The 26,240-nt window shown below is 36.8% G+C and overlaps 1 protein-coding gene across 1 annotated transcript; it reads right to left on the bottom strand.

Annotated features, from left to right (window-relative positions):
- Positions 1-1,221: 1,221 nt before the first annotated feature.
- Positions 1,222-24,992, bottom strand: EPYC (epiphycan). Its single transcript, XM_008503190.2, has 6 exons — positions 24,819-24,992; positions 10,000-10,153; positions 6,058-6,216; positions 4,362-4,564; positions 2,842-2,937; positions 1,222-1,392 (listed from the first exon to the last, which is right to left on the bottom strand). Exons 1-6 carry the CDS (start codon positions 24,984-24,986, stop codon positions 1,222-1,224), a joined length of 951 nt encoding a protein of 316 aa, XP_008501412.2. The 5' UTR covers positions 24,987-24,992.
- Positions 24,993-26,240: the final 1,248 nt, after the last annotated feature.

Genomic DNA, 26,240 nt, shown 5'->3' with positions numbered 1-26,240 from the left:
AAATAAGCAAATATGATCATTTTCTTGGCAAGTTACTTTGATATTAAACTATTATCTTCTTGTGTAAGTTGAAGGATTTGTTATGTTTTACATGGATATTTTTTTGACTGAAGTCTTTAATCAACTTTTATAACTGGTGATGTGCAGGTGTTATTTGCTGCTTGTCAGGGCAGAAAAGAATAAGCAAGTGCCTAAGTTTTGTGTAGTGGATCTTCTCTGGGGGCCTTCTTCCTGGAAAAATTCATTAAAGATACCCCACAAAATGAGTGAGGAAAGCTGTTTAAACTATACAAAGGAAGGGAATTTCCTAATCTTTGTCTGGTAAGTCTCTTAGACACCTAAGTAGAAAATTCAAATCTTTGTAATTAACTGGAAAGTAAACCATGTTGCCACAAGGATATTTGTGACTCAGTTCAAAATTCTGGTCTTTAGCCCATTAAAATGGAATATTTTGTGTGACTGTGAAAATATTTTAAGGGGAGTTTTTACCATTTCCTATGCAGCATTAAGTTCAGTCTTTCTTAAATAGGCCATTTTACTGGAGAGTTTATTAGCCAGATAATCTTACAATCAAGTTTATCAAAGATAATACAGTGACTATTGCAAAGATAAAAAAAATAAACAGTTTGTGTACTTTTGTAGGATAATTTTATACAAGTTTATCTCTATACTTCATTATTGTTTCAAGGATAGATTCTGTTTGCTAAGGGAAACACGCTTTTTGAAATATTGCTAGTACTTTTCCAAAATGAAGGGACGTTTAAGAAGAGAAGTAGAAAAATATAAGTCTCTGAAAGAAAGATATTTAATTAAACAAAAAGGGCATAAATACTCATTTATGTACAGGTAGTTTATTTCTTTATTTACTATGTTATATTTAGATTGTATTATATAAAAATTTAACCTTAAAATTAATACATTAGATCTGAATAGTTTTTAACAAAATTTTTCATTTACATTGATCTTTTATTGACTACAGTACAGTTTTTCTAGTAAAACAGTTTTCTTGATATTGCTATACAGTTTACAGCTGGGTAGGTAAAGAAGTTGACTTTGAGCATTTCATATGATTTTTTGTATCTCAGTAATTAGTTCCATTACTAGTAGAAATGCTTCCCAAATTAATAAGATTTGAAAAAATACATCTCATTGTATCAGTGAGCTAATAATTTGTCTTTAAAGTTTGTTATAGCATACGACAGTATTGGCTTCTGTCAAAGCTTAAATGAGGTTGCCAACTGGCAAACGTGGCAAACACATGTATGCATAAGGTGTTTTGCTCAGGTTGATGGGATTACCGTCCAGTCTGATGTCTTCAAGAGCCCTGCGTATGTAAGTAAAATCTTTCATTTTGCAGAAAGTGTCTTCATGCATCTCTTGAATGTTGTTGTTCTAAAACCAAAAAAAGAACAAAACAAAAAAACAACCCGTCAGACTAGTTTATGGATGTATTTTCAGTACCCAGAGAGCTACTTGTTTGAAAACAAGAGACCAGAATGCTGCTGCAAGTCATCAACAGTTCCAAACAGGGGAAATCTTTTTGGCCAGTGCAAGTTTCAGAATTCAGTAACTCAAACCATGTAGCAGACAGGTTTTGTAGGAGGGGCCTGGTAGAAGTATTCAGCATTTTCATTTCCAGGATCATATTGAAGAGTCTTATTGACACAAATTAGCACCTACATAGGCCAGTCCAAAAATCAAAGAACCATATTTACCATCCTGATGATGCTCCTTAAACCGCAAAGGCACAAATCTGCAATTTGATATGTGACAATTTTATATGTGACAATTTTTTTTTTCCCACAGGCCCTCTCAGTAGCATATCACGCATCTGTACACATAGGGAAACTTTATTGCTTTAGGTTTATACCTTACCTTACATTACCTTTTGTTCTTGAACTGAACCTTTTTCAACAATGAATTACTATAATACAATATTTTCAGAAACTGAGACTGAAAAGGTCACCTCCTACAAAGGATATCTGAAAAGTCTTCTGTTCTCCATTTCTTTGCTAGCCAGAAACTGATGTGGAAAAAATCCAGCTTACTGACTTTGGCCTGTAGCACTTCACACTGAATATTCAGTTTATAGGCATGGGCAGGGGAAAAAAATAGTCAACTAGCAGTCAGAATATTTCTATAGATAAAAAACAATAGTTAAATTATATATGGTACACCAGCATGGTATTTTTAAATTTTTTTTTGCTGTATTATATAATAAAGAAAAACACATGGTAGTCAAAACTGAGCTCTGGTACAAGAGGAGATAAAGGGAGCAAAGCAGAGATGGAAAAGGTTAAAACAAAGAAGCCAGAAACAAAGATATAAGTAAAAGCAAATACAAAAAATAATAATACGGGAAGATGACAGATGAGATGTTCTAACACAATCAGTTAGAAAAGTCAAGCTGAAAAAAATGTTAGCAGCTGGGAATATCTTTTATTAAGAGAATGAAATCTACTGTTATAGATACAACCAGTATGTAAATTAACTTGCTTTGGATATCTGAAAGCATTCAAACACTTCTGTCCTTGAAGCATCTTGACTAATGTTGCTCTTAACAGCCGTGAACCTAATTTTAACCTGCAGTAACAATAAATCTAGAATTTTATGTTTGAAAAATATTGTAATATAAATTCTAGTACTTAAAGTTGAGCTGAAATAAATTTTACCTCTTTCAAATGCTGCATTTATTGGTTAACTGTATGTTTTCAGTAATTTGTTTAGTTAAGTAATCACACTTTTGGATAAAGAGAAGAAACAAAACAAAGCAATAGATTCCCTTTCCATTTTATTTAATATCTGAACATGATATATTTAGCCATTGCTTTTGTAGCCTACCTGAAGATGAAGAGCTTGGAGGCTTTCAGGAAGTGGCAATGGAATATGATCCAAGTTATTGTCAGTGATGTAAAGATGCTGCAGTTCATGGAGATCCTAAAGAATGAATAAAAAAGGTGGGGGGAAATGAAAGTTTGAAATCTACCACTACAATGAGCACCACTGGGTAGTAACACGTTTTATTTCAGCATGGTATGGTTGAAAAGGCAGAAATTCAGACACTCATGGACTTTGATTTGAGAACTCTTTCAGTTTAGGATTAGGTATTTGAATTAAAATTAAAAAAAATTTGAAGGTCTGGAAAATTTGTAATTAGAGATCAAAATCAAAGAGATTGTTCTAAAATGAAAATGCTGCCTTACCAAGTCATTATGCAGAAAGGCTTTTTTCTCTCTGTTTTCCTGCATTTGTGACAAATTTCCCCATTTTTATACAAGTGTATTGGTGTTGAAACAGCTCATAACTGGATAAGAAATACCTGAGCTAAAAATAAATCACTCATTGCTTTTTCAAGGCTAAATAAGTTTCTCCTTTGACTTAGAAGAAACATCTGATAATGATAACAATAGTAAGATACAAACTTGCCTAGGTCAGTAAGGGTCAGTAGAATTATTTTATCCCTTTTTACTAACAAAAGTTTAGATTATACTTAAGTACTTCTTTGAGTGCAGTGTCCTGGGTTAATTCCTACAGGCAAAACTCTGAGATATAAGAGTGAAGGTTCTTGGCAAATACAAAAGGTGAAGGCTGAGACTTCTTGCATTTGGAGAATGCAGAAGAAAAGGGCACTAGAGCAGAGCCTCCATTTGGGGAACGTGTGAACCCCCATCATTCACATTTCCGACACCTGCCAGGAGAAAATATCTGATTCGATATCTGCTGCTCATTGCTTTGCTAAGAAGCTGTCTTCCAAAGGAAGAATGCAGGGATGGGTACTTAAAACAGCCTTCTTATATGCAATTGAAGTGTGAATGAGCCAGGTCTAAAGTATGAAGCTAGCCTCTACTCTGTAATGACCTCAGATTTCAAGTGCAATTAGTAGCAGTACATTGCTGCTTCTGCCCACCAAAAATTCTTGTGAAGAACAATCACTCAGAGGTTCTACTTTCCCTGGTTTTCAAGGTGCAAAGACAGTATGAATATTTTATGAATAGTCTAGGAAGTTCTTATGTAGGTATGTAGCCGAGTAAGTATGAAGCAGTGACACTTATGCTTTGCCCTTCCCTCTTGCTTACTCGTAAGGGAATATCAAGCAGCTTTCTGCGGTCTTGCTGACATATGGGTAGCTGGTTCACAGATAGAAATGTAGCATGCCATCACAGGTCTTGTATGGATCTTTGTAAAGTCAAATAAAAAGGGTTCTCATGTTCATCTGATAAGCTCCATCTCTACAGTTGCCCAGCAGCCAGCACTATCATGGTGCCTATAGTCTTATTATCTTTACTGCTGTTGAGGGACTTAGACTTTTGGCTGCATCATTTGGAGAGAAGAAAAGATTTTCCCATCAAACTCAGACTTACTTTAAATGCCTCATTACGTATTCCCTTGCGACCAAGACTGTTCTTACTAACATCAATGAATGTTAAGGTAGATGGCAACTCAGGAAGCTGCCTTATCCTGTTGTCACGGAGCACCAGCTCCTCCAGTTGGGGCAGTCTCCGGAAGGCATCTTCATGGATCTCTGATATAAAGTTTGCAGTCAAATCAATCCTCTTTAAATTGTCTGGCAGAAATATAAGACACAAAAACTGTGTAAGAAAATATTTCCTGAAAGTTTTCAAAAAGAAAAAGGTAAATAAGTTATTTAAATTGCAGGGGAATTGCCATGAACCAGATACTTTACAACTATATGACAGATTTCTGTCTATGTATAATACAGTAACTTGCATTTGAACTGTTCTCCTAAGGATGGAGACCAATATTTCCATATTGTCCTGTTTAGAATTGCTTTTGTTATTCTTCATGTATCTTTTGGTGAAATGTTTTAAAGATAAATTTTTAAATTTCTGCATGTTTTGGAAATCTTTTAAATTGTTATCTTTTGAAAAAATAACATTTAAAGGGAAACAAACACATTCTCTACCACCTTTTTACGTGCTTCTTTATTTTAAATGTTTATGTAAGAAATTTGATATATTGACTGTTTTACTAAAATACACTCAAACACTTTTTCCAGTCAAAAAAAAAAACCCAAAACTTATTTTTGGTAAAAGAGAACAATGCCTAAATATCAGTGCATTAGTATGCATTAATTTAAATGCATTATTCTGTAGCTTTCTTCTGTTTTCTACTCAGAATGTTTCTCATGGTTACATAATTTAATTTAATAATTTTATTCTTATGCAAACATTGCATTTTGGCGTAAATCTGTTTCCTCTCTTCTTATTGTTTATTCCCCCTTTTCTTTATATATGCCATTGTGTTCCTTCCCAACATTCATCTCAGTTTGAGCAAGCCAAACCCTTATAATTTTCTTCCTAAAAGGATTTTTGCATTCCCCTGAATTCCTATAATATCCTTTTTTAGCACTGATTCCACACTTCTCATAATGAAATCAATAAGCATTAATTAGAAAAAATTATGTCTAAAACAAAAAACAAAGACTGTGACTTCAGGCTTGTGACTATGTAGCAATCAATATCCCTGAACAGAATAAGCTTATTACTTCCTGGAAAATCAGGTATCTTTAAGAACCTCAAGTAAGAAATGTGAAAATAAAAGCCACCTAAATCAACTATTTGGGCCAGTTTCAGGCCCAAACTTGGGTTAGAAGTTTTTATTTACTGAATATTTTCCTAGATAATTCTGCAGTAAAACAATTAACACAGACTTTTAGGTAAAATTTAAAGGTAGGATTTCTTTCATCCATACATTTTCAAAATATATGTAAGTATGTGTACCTGACAACTTTTCTTGTTTAGGAAAACAGTACTTTCTAATATGAAAAAGAGGTCTGGATTTTTTTTTCTGCCTTTCTAAAGCTTCTTACAGGTAACAACAAAGAGGTAGATAAACATTATAATTTCTAATAGTTCAATAGTTTGACAGGGAATCTCCATGTGAAGTAATGACTTTGACATTCAAAAGTAGCAAGCTGCTTTTCCTTATGTGCATTTCTTGTCATTAAACACTACATAAAATGAATCACACTGTCTCAGATCAGTACAGGCCAGGCATAATAGAAATTATTGTTAATTAAAATACTGCTATCCATACTTAAGTTAGCAAAGTCATTTCTGTTGATCTTCTTGATTCTGTTGTAGCGTGAATAGAAATATGTGGTTTTCTTAGGCAATGGTGGAACAGCATCAAGTTCATGATCATCACAGTAGACTGTGGTCCCTAGGCATGTACACAAAAGGCAAGCAGGAAGACCTATAAAAGATTTTAAAAGAAAATAGTTTACTCCAAAAAAAAAAAGAAAAGTATAAATATCATTTGCAAATTACTACAATTAAATTCTCTCCAAAGCACATTGTAATAAGATTTTGTTAATGACAAAGTTCACTTCCATTCTGTTTGGATTGCCACACGAAATGACTGCAACAGCAAAGTGATTAGATTCTGCTTAAAACTAATTTTTTTCTGCCTATTATAAGCTTATTTAACTTACTTTTCTGATACAGAATTTCTGAGACTATAACAGTAGAATATTAGGTGAGAGACAAAAATCAATTTCTCCCTAAACTGGCAAGTGTGCACTTATATCTAGAGGGAATGATAACAGCTGAGAACTGAAACCTGTTATTATTTCCTAGGTTTGTTCGTATAAACAATGCTTCTAAATAATTTGTAAAGAAATCAATCTTCTCCTACAGAGCTATAGAGAAGAGCCTTTGCAAGTTGTTTGACTGCATTTTTAATTCAGAAATTCAGCATAATGAAAAATTCATGTATCATCTGAGGTAGGGTAACTTGAAGACCATGTGAACAAAAAAATTATCACCAGAAGTTCTTGAAAATGAAAAATCAAGTTCATCTCAGTCATTAAACTGCATGAATACAGTGAATTCAGAAGTTCTTTCTGATGATCATTTTCAGATTTTTTGAGAATTATGACCCTGACTGATTTGTCTGAAGAAAATTTTTGGTAGGAAAAAGTTGCTAGTTGCTATGTGCATTAAATTTTTTGTACCTCTTTTCTTTGATTAAGTATATAAATCAGCATATCTGTTTCTCAGCTTCTACTCCTACAGAAATACTTCTCTCTTTCATGTTTTCCTCCTCTTTGTAGCAGATGGCAAGTTGTTTGGTTGCTTTACAAAATAGTGTAATTATTTAATATTAAAACATTTTTGTCCAGATCAGGTTGTTTGTGGGGGGTTTTTTCTCAGGTCAGTTGTAGTTGCATGAAGGCCTTCTTAATCTCTGTCAATTACCAACAGACAAGAGTAACTAAGTGCAGGGCAGGCTATATATGTTGTGTCTTTTCAGGCAAGGTTACAGAAATAGTGGCCAGAGTACTCTTTTGTAGTGTAACGAGGCAACCAGGTGCCATTAATTGCCAGGGAGTGAGCATGAGCTTGTGTCAAGCCCACCTGTTCCCAGTTAGAGTGGGCCCCCACTACGCATGAGCAGGACCAGGGGGCCAATAAAAGGTGAGACTCTGGTGGCGCAGCTGGCTAAGCCGCAGTACTGCAATGCTGGCGCCCCGGGTTTTGAGACTCCTCAGAGCCTCACCCTGAGGGCAATGAGCGCTAGTGGCACAATGAAGGTAATAGAATCCTAGAATAGAATCATAGAATTGGCTGGGTTGGAAGGGACCTCAGAGATCATCAAGGCCAACCCTTGAACCACCGTTGCAATTGCTAGACTATGGCACTGAGTGCCACATCCAGTCTTTTTTTAAATATCTCCAGGGACGGAGAATCCACCATTTCAGTGGGTAACCCATTCCAATGCTCGATCACTCTCTCCCTAAAGAAATTCTTTCTAATATCTAACCTAAACTTCCCCTGGCACAACTTAAGACCATGCCCTCTTGTCTTGTTGAAAGTCGTCTGGGAAAAGAGACCAACGTCCACCTGGCTACACCCTCCTTTCAGGGAGTTGTAGAGAGCGATGAGGTCTCTCCCCTGAGCCTCCTCTTCTTTAGGCTGAACAGCCCCAGCTCTTTCAGCCTCTCCTCATAGGGTCTGTGCTCGAGTCCCTTCACCAGCCTGGTTGCCCTCCTTTGGACCTGCTCCAGGACCTTGATATCCTTCCTGAACTGAGGGGCCCAGAACTGGACACAGAACTCGAGGTGTGGCCTCCCCAGCACTGAGTACAGGGGCAGAATCACTTCCTTGGACCTGCTGGCAATGCTGTTTCGGATACAGGCCAGGATGCCATTGGCTTTCTTGGCCACCTGGGCATACTGCTGGCTCATATTCAGCTTCCAAGAGTGACTGACCTCTCTGCAAAGCGTGCTCAGGACTGAGCTGAACTTGTGTCTCAGGACTCACCTTTTATTGGCCCCCTGGTCCTGCTCATGCGCAGTGGGGGCCCGCCCTAATTGGGCACAGGTGGGCTTGACACAAGCTCATACTCAGTCCCTGGCAATTAGTGGCACCTGGTTGCCTCGTTACATTACACTCTTTCATCTGAGAATCTCTACATGGGCATCCAGGAATAACATAACTGGAGAGATGAGACTTTCCTAACTTCATCCACAGGATATTTTAAGTTAGCCACAGAGAGTAAGCCTGATATGGAAAAAAAAAAGAAAAAAGTTGTAAGATCTTGAACCATTCCAGCAGATCTAGGCCTAATTGAAAGTAAAGTTCAGGATGGATAGCATTTTTTAGAATAGTGAAATATAGTAGAGGAAGAGTTTCCTTTTCTGTCCTATTTTTGCTCTTGGAGGAGTGGTATTTGTCACCTATGGCTGATGTAGACTGAAAAAGGACAGAAGTTATGGTAAGAATTCAAAAAGATATCAACAAGAAAAATGAACTTGACTTGGTGTTCCTGAGCCTTGTGATCTTCTATCCAGTAGCAAGCCAAGAACAGCAGCAGTATCTGTTAGGAAAATATGTTGCTGAAAAAAATAGACACAAAAAAAATCTAATTTGATCTGTCACAGTCTTAAGCCTCCCATGTATATTTTTAGTTGATGCACATCTGATTTGCCTTCAGTGCTCAAAAATGTTGACACCTAGAGAATCCATATAATGTAATATTTATGTGAAGTGTTTTGTCACATCCTGCAGCTTGAAAAATTGAAGGAAATTGTGGGGGATTTCTTTCAGAACATTTCTGGAAACTTCTCTTTTCTATTTTTATTTGTTTTGACAGCACTACACACTGTCAAGCCTCAGTAATAACATGTACAAAACCAAAAACAAGATAATTAATTTCTCTTCATGGAACACACAATTTTGGAAGCATAAATTTTTTTTTTTGTTTTTACTTTTTGTTTTTCCCCCATTTCATTTGTCTTCTTTGACACTCAGTTATAGTTTTAGGCATAGTGAAAAATAGGCTTTTCCTGTTGTTTTATGTTGAAGACCCATTAGAGCAGTGGATAACTGGTGAGGTTCAGCTACAAGAGATTAGAATGGCTTTTGACAAATACCATTTATTATTATAACAGTGTTTGTGTGGGACAGGGATAGATTCCATTTTACAATTTTAATTCCCTGTAAAATGTAGAAAATTCTTACTTCACTATAGCTACTCAGAAGAACAGAACTTAATTTAAAATTTCTAGAGTTCCCTTTAATTTTATAGTTTCTAGTTTTTTCAAGCTCAACTTTACTTTTACTCAACTTTAAATTATATTTTTAATGTAAATATTTTTAAAATCATGTAACAATAATTATAAAATAAAGATTGTTGATAATGATATTGAAACCTAAGTCAATAAAAATTACTGATAGCATTTGCTGACCACTAGGAAATTTTACATAATGTATCCATTTAAATGTCAATTCTATTTGGAAAATTTTTCATTGGTGCACAGTAATTTTCATAGTGAAATAGTGTGGAAACACTCTGACGAGGCACCTGCCTTCATAGCATTCAAGATAGGCATGTTATACTTTGCAGTAAGAGAGGTACTGAGTTTATATACCTCCTCTTCTGTAAGAGAGATAAACATTCATAAGTGAGCAAAGAAGGCTCACTCCAACTCAAAACTACACATATAAGCATAACTCATTTCTCTTTCCTACTCACCATCTTGAGTTTGGGGTCCAACAACCCCAGACCCCTGTGCTGAAAACCCATCAATTAGTTTTGGTGTTGATGCTTCCTCCTCAGGTTCTTCTGTCAATGGTGCAGAAGAATAACTCTCTTGAATTATAGAAGGTAGTGCTGTCCCAACCTCTGTCTGGGAAAAATTAAGAGGTAACAGGAATTATTAGTTTACTTTCACTGACAGCTGTTTCTTTTCCAGTTATTCATATTCTCCCACTAGAGGTCATGTATGTTCTGATGCTTAGTGCTTGAGCTATCAGTTTATCTGGCATTTCATCTGGAAACAATTCATGAAGCTCCAACATGCTTATTCACTTTTTGTCTCAATGTTTTAAATGTTTTGTTGTGTGCACACATGCATACACACTGCATTTACATCATTAGCAAGAATATGTATTAGAAGTTGCATTTATTTAAAGTTCAATTAGTTTTGTGATAAAAATTGATATATTCTGGGCAAAAAATTAAAATTTGTTATGAAGCATCAAGGAGGTACAAACCATTTGACCAGAAAATTGCAAATTATACTAGCATAAATCCAAAGCCATAGTAGTTCTGCAGGCACTGTTTCAAGAACAGTAATATGCTTTAATACCTTACTTATCTAAGAATTCTGAAGTTTACATACTACTTGCAAATAAGTCAGTAGTGCTTTTATATTTTTTTCTGGATGTCTGAATGGCAGAAGGCTCAGGTTAGGCTCATTCATCAGTCACTACATTATACAGTATGAGAAATTCAGAAAAAAAATGAAAAAGGTTAGGTAAAATCTTGATTTTTAAAGTCCTACAAAATTTGTCTGATCCTTCCACAGAAATAGAAAGCTTATTTTTTCATCTCCACTCAACCTAATTAGTCAAACCAGTGAACATAACTGTGTTAACTCTAACTCTAAAGATGCATTCTGATGTTTTTGCTATGTGACAACTTCAGGATAAAAATGGAGATGTAGCAATGTTCATGCATCCTATAAATCCTTAAAAAAAGAGGAATTCAGGCTCTCCAGGATTGTTGCAGAGAAGTCCTCATTTGCACTTTTCTGTGATCAACCCAACATTGAGAATCCACTGTAGTTGTCCAACTTTTTCAAGTTACTTTACAACTGTATCTTGAATTTTATTTTTTTTTTTATTTCCAACATGAACTTAGTGTATTGATAGGACTTTGAACACGTGAGATACTGATTAAAGGTTAGGTTATACATCCACCCCTGTGGGTGCTGCTCTCCTGTGCTGCAGGTAACACTCTTTAGCCTGTATCTAAGACATGATCAAAAGTAAGAGTTTTTCCATAGTATATCCTAGATGCGAAAAAGAAGCCTAAAATTACGCTTTAATAATATTTCCCTCCATTTCAGCCTTCTAGCACAACACCACCATAAAACTATTGACTCCTAAGTATTTCATCAGACCAAACATCTACTGTTAAGAGATCAGCCCCCATCTACTGCTGGCTTTGCTGTCCCCATGGAACAACAGTTGCTGGAATAACTCACACTAGTGCTCATAAATTCTATTTGTAAAAGACAAGTAAAAGTAAATTGCATCCAGACAGGGCAAGAATTCAGGATTTTCTAAATTCATCTTTCTGTGTAGATTGTAAAGGAACTAATGCACCTGAGATCTAGATCCCAAACATGAGCAAAACATTTGCTATATTTTAATCTTTGAATCTCTTGACTATATAATGTTCAACAATTAGAGTAAATTTTGCCTAATTAGTCCTGCATAAGATAGATTTAAAATGATGTATGTGAAATACCTATATACATTCATATATGCATGTATATATATCATAATTTTGGAAGAAAATGTTCTCACTTCAAAATCGAGCTTGGATCTTGCAGTGTAGCTATGTATTTTTACTGGCAGTATTAGAATCATAGAATTTTCAGGGTTGGAAGGGACCTTTAAGATTGCCTGGTTCCAACCCTCCTTCTATGGGCAGGGACACCTCCCACTAGATGAGGTTTCTCAGAGCTCTGTCCATCCTGGCCTTAGAAACTTCCAGAGATGGATCTTCTACCACCTCTGGGCAACCTGTTCCAGTATTTCAGCACCCTCATGGTGAAGAACCTCTTCTTAATATCTTATCTAAATCTATCCACCTCTAGTTTGAACCCACTCTCCCTCATCCTGTCACTACCTGACATCCTAAAATGTCCCTCAGCAGCTTTCTTGTAGCCCCCTTCAGGTACTGGAAGGCTACAATAAGGTCTCCTTGGAGCCTTCTCCTCTCCAGACTGAATAACCCCAACTCTCTCAGTCTGTCTTCATAGTAGAGGTGCTCCAGCCCTGTTGTTTATCCTCATGGCCCTTCTCTGGACACACTCCACCACGTCCATGCTTTCCTTGTAATAAGGACTACAGAACTGGACTCAGTACTATGGGTGGGGTCTCACAAGAGCAGAGTAGTGGGGGAGAATCACCTCCCTGGACCTGCTGGCCACGCTTCTCTTGATGCAGCCAAGGATCTGGTTGGCTTTCTGGGCTGCAATTGTACACTGACAGCTCATGCTGAACTTCTCATTCACCAGCACTCCCAAGTCTTTTTCCTCAGGACTGCTCTGAAGCCAGTCACTGCCCACCCTATATCAGTTCTTGGGATTGCCTCAGTCATGGAAAATATAAATAATCACCTAAAACCACTTTTTGCACAGAAATAATTTGGATTAAGATATATTGGAGCTATTGAGTAGATGTTTTGCATTAAATAGTTTCACTGAAGACAGAGCATGTGGACACAGTGAAAAAACAGGAAGCAGTGTTAACCTCAGTCTCAGATTTTGACTGGGCACACTTCAGGATCTCTTTATATTCTTTACTTTTATTCCATCAAGACATATATCCTACGCAGAGCTTATGGATAAAAATACCATGATACAGTTAAAAAGATTTTAATTTTGCAAAACTCATTGTGATCAAGTGAGCAAAATGAACTTCAGCTGAACTCACTAACCTGTTGGTGTAAGAGTAAGGATGTACCTTGCCTGTGTATAAAGACAAATACACTGTTCCAATCTGCAGCAATGACAGTAAAACAGCTTAACCAGGAATGGACTTGGGGACAAATCAAAAGATGACTTCGGGAACAAAGGAAATGGGGCAGATGTTCTATGAATGGAGGAAGCCTAGAGGGAGAGATGCATTCCAGACTTTTATTAACCCAAGGTAATACTGCACTAAAGTGCTTGCACATGCTGTTACTTATTTACCAGTTTGTGGAAATTAGATAAAAGTCCTTGCCCTGATTTTTTTGACCACAATCTGGAAGTTTTTGGACCTATTAACAGCTTTTTATGCATTTTTTGTCAATTCTACTGAAAATGCTACTCTGGAGAAAAGCATTTGCAAGATAGACTTTGTAAATAGGCTTTAGAGTTAATGTTCTTTTCATTTGTCATGGGATTTGGGTCATCTACACTGTCAGGTCGCTGTATATTTGAGTAGTGCATATTTATGGAATTTACCAGCTTGGGATTTCTAATTTGCTTTATCCTTTCTCAGGTGTTGTTGATTTATCAATGTAGCTACTCAATCCCAATGCAGAGGTATTGACTTCTAGTAATTATTACAAGATGTCATCTAGTTTTGGAGACACACAGTTGTAAGCCTCCCCATAGTTTCCTTGCAAATGTGCTACATCTGGGTTCTAGAGAAACTGTCCAAGCAGTTAGAGTTATCTATTCAGTCCCCTGCACCAACTGGAATTGTCATAAGAAATACCAGTTACTACAGTGATGTTGCCATTTTTGCACTGCTCACAAAACAGGAGTTCAGTGAGATGTGTATTACATACCAGACCCAGAACATGAGCAGCATTTATTTGCTGCAGATTGAATTTGAACCAGTAACCTGAAGGTAAAAGTCTGTTTCCCATTATCAATCATATGATCCATGCAGTTTTCTATCTTTTACATATTTGAAACATCACACAAAATTTTGACAGGACAAAGACATTTCTTGGACTATATACTGTACAGAGTGATCCTTCGTCTTCCAGATGGTTGTTTATTTTTGGCAACATGAACTTTACTAAAAAATTGAAACAGAAATTATTCTACATAACTTAATGGTAATATTATCCATAGGGTTTTGGGAGGGTTGGGCTTGTATTTCCTTTGCTACTTTAAGTAATAAATTTTTAAAAAAAAAAATCACGAAGCAGGAAGGATATTGTAGAGATATACAATAAAGCATGTATTTTTGCTAATAGTTAGAAATCTTAAAATTATAATCAACCTTCCAAGCCATATTTAATATATGGCATAAGAAAGTGCAGAATATTAGCCACAGAACATGCTCTAAGCTGAGTAATGTCTTTCTTAAGATTGATTGGAGTTTCTATTTTCCCCCTCCTGTATTTATCCAATGTGATTACTTTTACAAATGAAACTGTTTAATGTGGATGGCAAATTTATAAGTCCTTTCAGACCAGGAAGAATTAGAAGTCAAGAGCACAGAAATCTGAGCGTATCAATCAAATATGAAATAAAAATCAAATCATAACTTCAGTCATCCACAGGCTAGGCATCCACTGTATGTCAACATCCTTTCACAGTCAGAAGAGAACAAGACAAAACTTCTGAAAAGGAACTCTAGTCACTGATCAAAGTTGCTTCTTTTAGGTTGGGCTCTTTACTTATCTATATCTCACCATTGTCTGAAAAGGAGGCAAGGCAAATAAAAAGGTTTGTTTGGAAAACACTTAGTAGACTGAATATAGATGTAGATGAGTAACCTATCTGAGCTTGGTGTAACCTATTTGATTATGGACCCACACAACCTATATAAAGTAATAAAATCTAGAAAATAAATATCTTTTAAGGGGTGAACACTAAGGCTAGAAGCCAGCAGTTGCCACATTTTACTTCTGAGGTCTCATTCCAGTGGCAGATGTTTTATCTGTTGTTTTATGTCTACATCTTTTAGGATTAAAGTTGATATGTTGCATTTAGTAAGTTTAAATTCACAGGAGAATCTGAAGTGTGTCCTTTTTCAGTGCTTCTTTTGTGGTAAAAAAATGCACTAAGTATAAAACCAGAAGTTCAGAACTTAAAAAGAGACATTATAAACTTGAAGGGGCAGTTGCACCACACATTGACCTACCAAAAGGAACCAGTTTCCCCGCAACCGTCCTGAAACTACCAAAGGCTTACAAGAAAATGTCTAATTATGGTAGATGATTTTGGTTTGTTTTCCTTTCCAAAAGTAGCTCATGCTTGTTTATTCTTTTTCTTCTTGCTTTTAAGATCCTTATTTCTCCCATTGTTCTACCTTTGCACTGCCCGTTATGGGGCAGTCTTTTTACCTCGGAGTCCTGGATACTCCAGCACCCATGAGTCCTACACAAGGTTGCTACTATTGCTCCTTTTTCCTCATTGGCAATGTGATTTTAAGATGGATAACATGGGAAGAAATGGCATGTATTGTATTCTACAACCTTTTTTCCTGTCTGCTGGTGGCAGGGTGAATGGTCTTCACCAAGAACTCATCTGTGCTGTGACGCAATCAGGGTGCAGGACCTTTGATTTTGTCACAAACAACATATTCCACAGTCTTGATACTGGGAACAGTGTTCTGGAAGTGGTGCAATTGAGAGCAGTGTCCTTCTTTACCAATGCAGGCTACTCTTTTAACCCTTTAAAGTATTATGGTTTTTTAGGTTATTTTGTTGTTTCTGCTGAGCCTAACATGCATGTACCAGTATAATTTTCCATTCATACTTCAGTTAGCTTTACTATTTAAGTCTCGAAGCTCCACAGTTTTAACACAGTTCTTTAGAAAGTAATGTCTGTGTCCTCAGCCTTGGAAAATGTAGGTACTCTCTGAGGATCTTACAATTGATCCTAGAAAAAGAAGTAGTCTTTTCAGCATCTTGACCACAGAATATCCCAACGCTTCTTGTCTCAAAAAGAAGTATATCTATGTGACATCTGACTTTTACAGAGTACAAACAATTATGCTGCACATCAATGCTACAGAAATTTTACTTGTTAATTCTGCTGTCTGTAAATTAAGAAAGTTCATATAAATTGAGTTAATCTAGATTTCCATGAGTACAAATGAAGTGAAAGTCTCATTCCATCACTGCATTTGAAATTGCAGATTTTATTTCTGGCATTCTGCTTTGAGGGCAATGCTTTCAGGGCTCTTTGCACTATTATAAAGCACAAGAGTGCTGAAAAGTGGTGCCAGCAATTTACTGAGTATTTCCACAGGAGCTCCTGCTGATTGAAGCCACAAAACAGATGTACACAACCAAAGCTGGAAATCCCTTGAATGACCATTGTACCCCAGACTTGTGTCAAGAGCTGCCTCAGTTCTTCAAGAACTCACTGCAAAGGAAGTGAACATGCATTTGGCTTTTCCTAAATGCACTGTGATTGTTTTGATCCCAAACTACAACCAAACAGTGTTAAAAAGAGCAAAAAAAAGGGCCATATTAACTCCACTTAACTTCAGCCACTGAATTTAAATGTCCTATTAGCAGCTTAGTCTCCGTACACTCTTGATGTAGAGGAGAAAGAATCACTTCCTGAGGGCTGTTCATCACATATATGTTGTCAGTCACCTTCCACAGATGCCTGTGCATCTTCCCTTAGCTGTGATAATGACCATATCAAGGCAACCATATTTTTTACCAGTCGTTTGGTGGTAGATCTGCTCTTTCATTTTTACATCTTATAGTGCAAAGACACTTCATTTGATTCAATCTGGTACATGCATGTAGCCTGCAGTAGTACCAATGCAGTGCTCGCAAGCTGGTATAGAAATTTCTAATAGTTTAGGTTTGTCTTGACAGTGTCGACTGTCATGCTATATAGAAATGTACTGTCAATGTAAGATCAGCTGGCATTTAGTGACAAGTCCAGGACACGAATATGGTGGAAGGAAAAAAGTGCTGTGGACAGGAGGATGGGTGTGGTTCATTTTGTGCCACTGGGAGGGACGTTCTGCAGCATGACAATAACCATGGCTGCACAATTCTAAAAATAAGGAACAGCTATATAATAATAATGAACATGTAAAATAATGAATAATAATAAAAGAACTTAAATTTTTAACTGTACGTAAATGTTTTGTAGTTCCTACTTTTTCTTGAACGTGTAGTCTGAAGTCTATGTCCAGGATTGGTAGCTGCAGCTATTTTATTCACAGCTACTATTTACCCTTCTACTGATAAGATCTGAGTCAGGAACAGAAGTTGAGAAGGAGAAATTGAAAGCTGGTACAAGTTTCTATCACCTGTAATGAAAGCCAGACATGAAACCACTCTTGAGAAATAACATTAAAAGTAAGTTTTCAATCCCCAGATTTCTATGATGTCACAATAGAGGTTGTGCTGCAATGCAATACATAAAATTTCTGCAGGACCAGTTCTGTACTATATTTTTTATTCTCTTTAAAGAAAACAAAAACTAGAACAAGCCATTAAAAACAATAACTACTCTGATACTAGTGGACAATACACCAAGTCTTTAAGCATCTAACAAGATACTAGTTTGCATTGAATAATCTAGGGAAAGAAAGCCAAGATTTACTTAGCTAACTCAGTTGTCAGATACATACTGTGCAGCTGAGAGTTCAGACAGAAATTTCATTAGGGCTTTACAGATGTGCATGTTCCAGATAACTTATTAAGCTACCTGTCTCACACTTGAGGCTATTTTTTAATGAAATGAGGCATTCTTGATTCTAGGTAATTTAAAGAAGTTGTCTGCTAAATTTGTTCTACTTCATTACAAGGTGCTGGTACCCCATTAATCCAAAAATCAAAGGAGCTGAGAAATAAGTTTTTAGCCTGAGGAAAAGGCTGACATCCTGAAAACATGTGTTCCAAAAGACATCCTAACCACCAAATGAAAGCCAGAGGTAAGTTTGGATGAGATGTTGAAATAAATCCAGAATACATCTGAAGAGGAAAAACTGATGGCAGGAGAAGGAGAATAAGCCAAAGGAAATATTATTATCAAACCTAGTATGAAAGGAACTGAGATCTGGGACCTTTTCAAAGGTTTGTTAATATCTCATGCATTATACAATCACTGAAAATGAACAAAGATAGAAATTTCTCAGAGCAGATTCAGATTAGAAACACAACACTCCCCTTTCTGAGCTGTGTACTAAATGGCACACTGAATTGTGTTTTGATTGGCTCAAAAATTATTCTTGTCTTAAATGATATTCAAATGGGAGAGAAATGTACGTGTTATTTAGCCTAACAGTATTCAGGAAAAAGTATATATAACATGGGTACAATTTAGGAATTTGGAGTAATTTTCTAAAATATCTGTATACTTGTCTCATACCTCAAATTAGTATGGATTATGCACATTGCTTCTTTCTAGAAGAAGCCACAAAAATGGTAGTCTGGGAAAAAGTGACCAGGGAAATTGGAGTAGCAAGTATCTACTGGGAAAGGTCCATGTAATCTCACTGTGGAGTGTCTGCTGTTACTTCGCTAACAGGAACTTCAACGGTGCTATCAGGAACAGTGTGGCCAGCAGGTCCAAGGAAGTGATTCTGCCCCTGTACTCAGCTCTGGTGAAGCCACACCTCGAGTACTGTGTCCAGTTCTGGGCCCCTCAGTTCAGGAAGGATATCAAGGTCCTGGAGCAGGTTCAAAGGAGGGCAACCAGGCTGGTGAAGGGACTCCAGCACAGACCCTATGAGGAGAGGCTGAGGGAGCTGTAGCTGTTCAGCCTAAAGAAGAGGCGGCTCAGGGGAGACCTCATTGCTCTCTACAGCTCCCTGAAAGGAGGGTGTAGCCAGGTGGACGTTGGTCTCTTTTCCCAGACGACTTTCAACAAGACAAGAGGGCATGGTCTTAAGTTGTGCCAGGGGAGGTTTAGGTTAGATATTAGAAAGAATTTCTTTATGGAGAGAGTGATCAGGCATTGGAATGGGACACCCAAGGAATTAGTGGATTCTCCATTCCTGGAGAGATTTAAAAAGAGACTGGATGTGGCACTCAGTGCCATGGTCTAGCAACCGCAACGGTGGTTCAAGGGTTGGACTTGATGATCTCTGAGGTCCCTTCCAACCCAGCCAATTCTATGATTCTATGATTCTATGATTCAAGCACTGTGATCATTATGCTTAAACAATGAGCCCTAGCTGGACCAATTTAGGAGTTTTCAGATCAGAAAAACTATTTTGAGAATCTTACCCACTCTGCTGCAATAAGAAGTTCTGTTCAGCTAAGGTAGTGGTAGCTAATGGCACACCCAACATTAGAACTTTAGATGCTTAAAAATGCCTTATTGAGTAAAATTTGTATTTATAACATTTCAGGTAGCTAAGTGGGTGAGACAAGTTTTCTTGGATTGTTGTACTAGGGCAATATGTGCTTACAATAAAGTAAAATATAATAACATTCTATTTAAAGCTTCTTTTTATCTTGTGGTATTTTTGCTATTTGCTTTTGCTATATGACAAATTATTTGAAACATCACTCAGGTATTTTATGGCTACTTTTTATTCCATTAAATAGTTCACCTCTTGTGAAGACATCTGTAAAGAAGCAGGGTATCAGTTATGCAGAGCCAAGTGAATATAAGTGCTTTAGTCAAAGCCCTTCTGGAAAAGTAGAAATGGTCTTTATTTAGGGATAAAACTTCAAATGGTAAACTTAATTCTCTTATCAGCTATGAAGTTTTCTTACTTCTACATTACTTGTACCAATTAATAAGTTTTTAAAAGTCATTATGCCATGTTCTGAAAAGTCTGCATATTCACCTTGAAGTCTTATTTAATTAGATATCAGCTACAAATAGGAACAGCATTGTAAGCCTTTCAGCTCTGCAGAATGGCAAGAAGTTCCTGCACAAGTAAGTTCTATCTTCATGTGTGTTATGGGAACAGCAAAGATCCTTTGTGCATATGTGCACATACATATAAGTGAATGTGTGTGTCTGGCTCAAAGGAATATCCTATTATTATTTTGATTCAAATTCAACAAGCCAATGCAAGCGCAAATATTAGACTTTCACAGATCTTGCTTCCAATTATTTTGTGGATCATACCTTTCATCTTACCTTTTCTGTAGATGAAGACCTAGACCAACGTGTGTTCAAGTCACTTATTCGGTGATAGGATACCTCCCATGCTTCTCAGCCTCACTGACATCCTGTTTTATTTAAAAAAATACTCTAATGCCTCTAATATTTTCAGTTTTTTTTTTTTAACTTAGCTTTTCGTACCTGGCACTGTAATTAAAAGTTTGTAATATGTTTTTATTAGATATTAGTAGCTGATCTCCGTAGGAATTTGTCTCCACAATTTGGTTGTATCTTTCTATCTGTTTGCAAAGCAGCTGGGACAATGAAGGCCCAGTGTTGACTGGGGCCTCTGGACCCTATTATGATTTAAAAATTAATTGAAAATACTCCTGGACTTTTTACTTTGCTTTTCTTCTACAAGCAACTTACCCTTTTTTCCATTAAACTTCCTTCAACTCAGCTCATGAGTTTTTAATCTTAATTCCTCCCCCTGTCCCTTGGAGGTGGGAGAGTGAGAAGATGGATTGATGCACACCTGGCAGCCAGCCAAGGTCGAGCCACCACAATCAATATCCTAAGAGAATGACTCCCACTCATTCATGTCTTGGAAGATAGTTTTGGAATGCAACACCAAGTTTTAGACCAATATAATGAGTGAGAAGAGTCCCTTCCTAACAACCTTTAGGTTTTTCCTCCTTTTGGTGGTTACACATTGAATGAGTGATTACAGTACACAATAGGTAGCATTCTGGAAAGGATATACTGACATAGGTGCTTTAGTTTAATTCCTTAAGATGCACAGATGCCAATTTACCATTGAAATAATCATGACCAACACACAGAATGCATCTGAAGTTCTATACCCAGACTGCTTCCCAGACTTGCAGAAAATCAGCTGGAATCACAGTCTTGGAAAAGTTTTACATTTCTCCAATGAGTCTAAAAACACATTTAGTGGAATGATTTATATTTGCACATACACATGTGCCAATATAAGATATTAAAATCATCATCAACGACAAAAAATGCTGTTTCTCTACTTTTTCAAAAGGCTAAAGACATGATTCAGAGTTCTCAGAAAGGAAATGCAGATATTAAACCAGGACCTAAAGAGTTACTGTTCACAGGCTGTATCTAATGAAGGCCTTCTGTTTGTCTGGATCTCTGTGGTATTGCTCTTCATTTAAGCTATGCATAATAAAAACTAACCTGTGGCCTTGCATAAACACTGGTTTTTACACATAGAGCCACTTGTGTAGTTCACATCTTTATGATAACAGGATTGTAAGCAGAAAAGTCATAACCACAGTCAAGAAATCAAACGTATGCTATTTAAAACTGGACTGACTTCAATAATATTCTGTGTCTAAAAAATAACTTGCAAGACTGTCATGGGTGTCTATAAAAGCTGCTAGATTTCTACAGCACTGACCACTTTGAACTCTCCTGGGTTTAGGGGAATTGTGAAAGTTTAGGTTTCTTTTGTATGGTACATAGTAGGGGAAATGTAAGCAAAAAATAAAAAAAAAATAAAAGTTTTAGATAAACATCTAGGCTCTCACAGGGAGGTTCATCCCTATGCAAAGTAACATTCCTTCCAACTGCTATGATGGATGACCTTCACTTGATGAATTTTAAGCAGGCTGTCTGAAGAGGTCTGTAATGGCAGACAATCCTGCTCTGGAAAAGAAGTGTACAAGACACAACAAAAAGACATTCTGGACTCTGTCTATTCCACTCTTACCTAAAGAAAGCAATCTGTGATAGGACTTTGTAACTTTTCTTGTTGGGTGCAATAGTGACCATATTGAATTTCCATTTGATTGGAAAGGAGAAACAGGAGCCTTGCTTTGTCTTTATCCTTCACTCAGAAACTTGGAAAGGTGCAACTCTCTGCTTCAGTGTTGTAGGACATCAGAGAGACCACGGCTCAGAGTTCCACCTTCTATTTAATGCATTACTAAGAAATCTATTTTTTGAATGAGAACACCTTTGTGATGAGGCACATAAAAAATAGCCACTCCCATAGACATGTTGGAGCATTCCAGAGGAGGGCTGTGAAGATGATCAGAGGGCTGGAGCACCTCTTCTTTGATGATAGGCTGAGAAAGTTGGGCTTGTTCAGACTGGAGAAGGCTTATAGAGGCCTTGCAGTACCAGAAGGGAGCCTACAGGAAAGCTGGGGAGAGACTTTTCACATGGGCACATAGTGATAGGATGAGGGGTAATGGTTTTAAGCTGAAAGAGGGTGGATTTAGATTAGGTATTAGAAAGAAATTCCTTACTGTGAGGGTGGTAAGACACATGAACAGGTTGCCCTGGGAAGCTGTGGATGTTCCCTACCTGCAAGTGTTCAAAGCAAGCTTGAATGGGACTTTGAGCAACCTGGTCTAGTGGGAGGTGTCCCTTCCTAAGACACAGGGTTTAGAACTAGGTGATCTTTAAGATCCTTTCCAAACAAAACCATTCTATGATATTGTTAAGGTCTGCAGGTTCTTATCCTTCCTACTATGCCAAATGTGATGGTTTGAAGTAACTTATAGTTTTTAGAATTGCGAGAATGAAGTCCAGCCACCAAGGGTCAGGTGAAAGCATAAAGTTTTATTTGGGAATTAACACAAGCAAAGTGATATAAGATTGTGAAGGCATGGCAAATATGTTGTGAGGCAAAAGTGAGAGAGAGAGAGAGAGAGAAGGAAAAGATATAAGCAAAAGACAGAGAGACAGAGATGGGAGAGAAAACAGTAAGAAAGTGAGAACAAAAGAAAAGAATGAGGGATTTTGAGAAAGACACCACTGTGGATCCAGAGATGTCCAGTAATGTCCAGATGTTTCTTGTTCAAGATGGCATTTTGATTCCAGACAGGGCCTGGTGCAGGATGGTGGGTCAGTGAAGGATGACTATGAAATGCCAATCTCAGTGTTGCTTATATGCCCCCAAATTCCCACCATTCCAGGCAAATGATTCACTGCTCCATTGTTGGCCCAAGGAGAGGGGAAACCCAGGAGGAGAGCTGTCATGAGCATAAATCGGTCAGTTGCTTGTTAACAGCAAGAGGAGCAGGAGGTGTCCTGTTCAATCCAGAGACAGAACAGGAAAAGGGGCAAGAGAAAGAGGGAGAGAATCACCTGCCCTGAATCCAAGCGTTTAGCCAGAAAATGGGGCAGGGTTGATGTTGATAAGGTTCCTCAAGCCCTCCAATGCAGCCCCTCGTATTTTAGACCTGTTTTGCTTAGTAAGGGTGGTTGAGGCATATCAGATTGAACAACTGGAGCAGACCTCTGCCCACTTCGATCATAAATCCTTATCTCAATCAGATCCTGGGCCATAGGCAGACCCTATCTGTTTCCTTCCTCTCCAGCAATCCTTTTGGAAATGCTAACAAGGATTTGGATGGGGAGGGCGGGGGAGAGGCTGAAAAAGCGACCTGGCACTGGCTCCCTGCAGAGCAGCCTAAGAGGGTTCCTCCATCTGGTCCCTCATACATACTGTGACTTCTGATTTCTGGTAAGGAAGCTGTTTCCATAGGACTGATTAAAAAATCTTTATTTTTAAGAGCAAAGAAAGACAGGGTCTTTGATTTATCAATCAATGTGAGAAAAGAGAGAGCACAAATATCAAGTGACTAAATATGGGAGTCTCTGCAAAGGAAGAAAGCTCAAGCACTTGCGTATATAAAGAGCTTTGATTATGCATGGCACATGGAAGAAGGCCAAAGACAAAGTAATTTATGTTGAACAAAGGTCGTCTCAGTCCTTAGATGGGAAATTTTTTTTCCTCCAAACTGTAAGTTTCTGATCTTAGTGCAAACTTTGAGATGATTTTTATCTTTTCAGTTCTCCAGATTAGGATATATTTATTATTAAATTGTCTCTGCCCTTTGATTTCAAGGCTCCTATCCAATTTTCATCTCACCTTGATGAAAGAGTAGTTCCTGTTCATATACTGCAGTCATGAATCACTCAAAGGAACATATTTTCATGAATTATGTGTTTTTTATGTGAAAAAGTACTAAAATATATGTAACAATGAAAAAATCATATTGCTATTTAAATGTATTTTTCACTCCGATCTGAGTCATATAGTGCATATAGCGTCAGGGAATCTATGCCTATGTCTAAGCAGGAAACTAAGATTTAAATTAATTAAGCCTTCAGTAATATAGAGAAAATTGGGAATGTCAAAGGAGTTAAGTCAACAAAGAGTCTTTTACTTGTACAGGCAACACATCTTAATATTTCATACCATAACAGAATTTCAGCATTTTTCTTTCAATAATCTTTCTTACTTTCCTGTTTTTCAAGTGTTTGCCCTTTTCATTTTTACTTCTTTCTTCCTACTTTCCCAGCAGAAATTGAAACCACTATCATTTATAACCTGAAATACTTGTATGGAACATATTTATTACTCCAAGAGATAACCTCAGGATACAGCATTCTACAACTACATTTAATGAGGATTGTCAAAGTTTCTGTCTCGGCTGTCTCCATGCTTCATCCAGAGAGATAAGGTGAATTGCAACAGAATTTTTGACAATGTAATGAGATCTGAGGGGTTCACCTGCTCTCAAACATTATCAGCAATAGCAAATAATCAGAAAATGTTTTGCACACATTTATAGATTAGGGAAAATGTGAGTGAAATACAGTGTTATCAGCAAACTTGATGAACCAAAGGCAATAGCAACCACTTGAGTAGATTTGACTGTTAAATGTTTTCATGGATAAAAAATCTCATCAGTAGCCACTGCATTTATGTACTTTGGAAAGATAAAAGAAGTGAAGTTGTGATTACCTCTAATTGAGCAGACAGCTCATTTTCACCATAGACCAATGGGTGAGACAGTTCTCCAAGTGGGATGTCATAGAAATCGGAATCATAAATTATGGTATCAGTGATAGGCGCAGCTCCAACAGACTTGAAAATTAAAAATCCCAGAAAAATATTTACAAAGGTCTGCATTCTGATTTCTTTTCTGAAAGAGAGGAAAATAAAAAAATAAAATGGGAGTAATCTGGCATTTGCAAGGAATCTATGAAAATTAAATCTCGCAAATACAGTACTTAAATGTATACAGTAATATTTCTGGTGAATAACTACTATTCATTTGTGATGGCTGAAAGGTTTATTCTGTTTTGCTTCATGAAGAGTTAGTGTATCTTTGAATTTCTGCAGACTGCTTTGGCCATAATAATGTCAAGATAATTTAGGAGAGACCTATTGAACCTCACTGTCTCTAATGAGAAAGTACCTGAAAAGTTGGAAGGAAGATATATATTTATCTTTTACCCCTTTCATCTAACTTTCTTCTAGAATCTTTTCACCTTTTTCGACTGCACCATTAGAAATGAGCTTTTGAGAAAGTAGCAAAAAGCTAATTTATTATATTATTTTCTATCACAATAAATAACCTTTTGAAATATTTAATAAATTTTGTCTTTCTGCTCCACCATAAAAAAAAAATTAGAAAATTATAAACTCTTTCATTGTTTTCTCTGAATGAGCATATTCATAGCAGTTTTTACCTTGTAGCTGTTTTGCCAGAATATAATTTAATTGGTTGAATGGTATGGCATATTTGGAGCATCATTTCTGCAAAGGTCTGGAGAGCAAAATAAGTGTTCTGCGTTCTCCATACCCCTGTAAGTACTATTGCATTGCTTCATTATTTAATCAACACAATTTTAAAATTAATGAGAAATAGAATCATAGTACAGTCACCTGTTCTCTGTGAAGAAAAGAATAGTAAATTTGAATTATCACCTGCTTCAAAGATTCCTGTTTTAGTAGAATAGTAAAAAATTCCCATTTGGCTTGATTATTAGTGTTTATGCATTCCTGATTCTTTGTGATGTATTCACTATTATCATGTAATATACCTGATAAAAGGGTGCATTCAGCACTCTTTAGTTGCACCTAGATTTATCTGCAACTTGTACTAATTCCATCAAAACCACAGAGTGTGATAATGAGCAGTGCATATGTCTAAAAAATTATACTCCTTATGTGATGCCATAATATACACACATATATTCAATTTTTTTAAATGTTACTGCTTTTTTTCAATGTGTGTGCTGAGCAACAAACTGAATTTTAGCTTCATGAAAAGAGGTCTTTATGAAACTGGTTTAGACACGAGGATATGAAATTCCTCTAGGGATGGTCAGCAACACAAGGCATTCATTTTTCCCTCTTTTGCTATATTCAAAAAGACTT

The sequence above is a fragment of the Calypte anna genome, chromosome 1 (genome assembly GCF_003957555.1).
Source record: "Calypte anna isolate BGI_N300 chromosome 1, bCalAnn1_v1.p, whole genome shotgun sequence".
NCBI classification, from domain to species: domain Eukaryota; kingdom Metazoa; phylum Chordata; class Aves; order Apodiformes; family Trochilidae; genus Calypte; species Calypte anna.
The sequence above is the reverse complement of the archived record's forward strand: the minus strand, read 5'-3'. Positions and strand labels throughout refer to the sequence as shown.

Coding starts and splice junctions, on each gene's coding strand:
- EPYC (XM_008503190.2), bottom strand. CDS start 24,986: ATGCAGACCTTTGTAAATATTTTTCTGGGATTTTTAATTTTCAAGTCT. Junction 10,154..24,818: donor AGCTGTCTGCTCAATTAGAG/GTAATCACAACT, acceptor AATTTTTCCCAG/ACAGAGGTTGGGACAGCACT. Junction 4,565..6,057: donor AAATGACTTTGCTAACTTAA/GTATGGATAGCA, acceptor TATTTCTGCCAG/ACAATTTAAAGAGGATTGAT.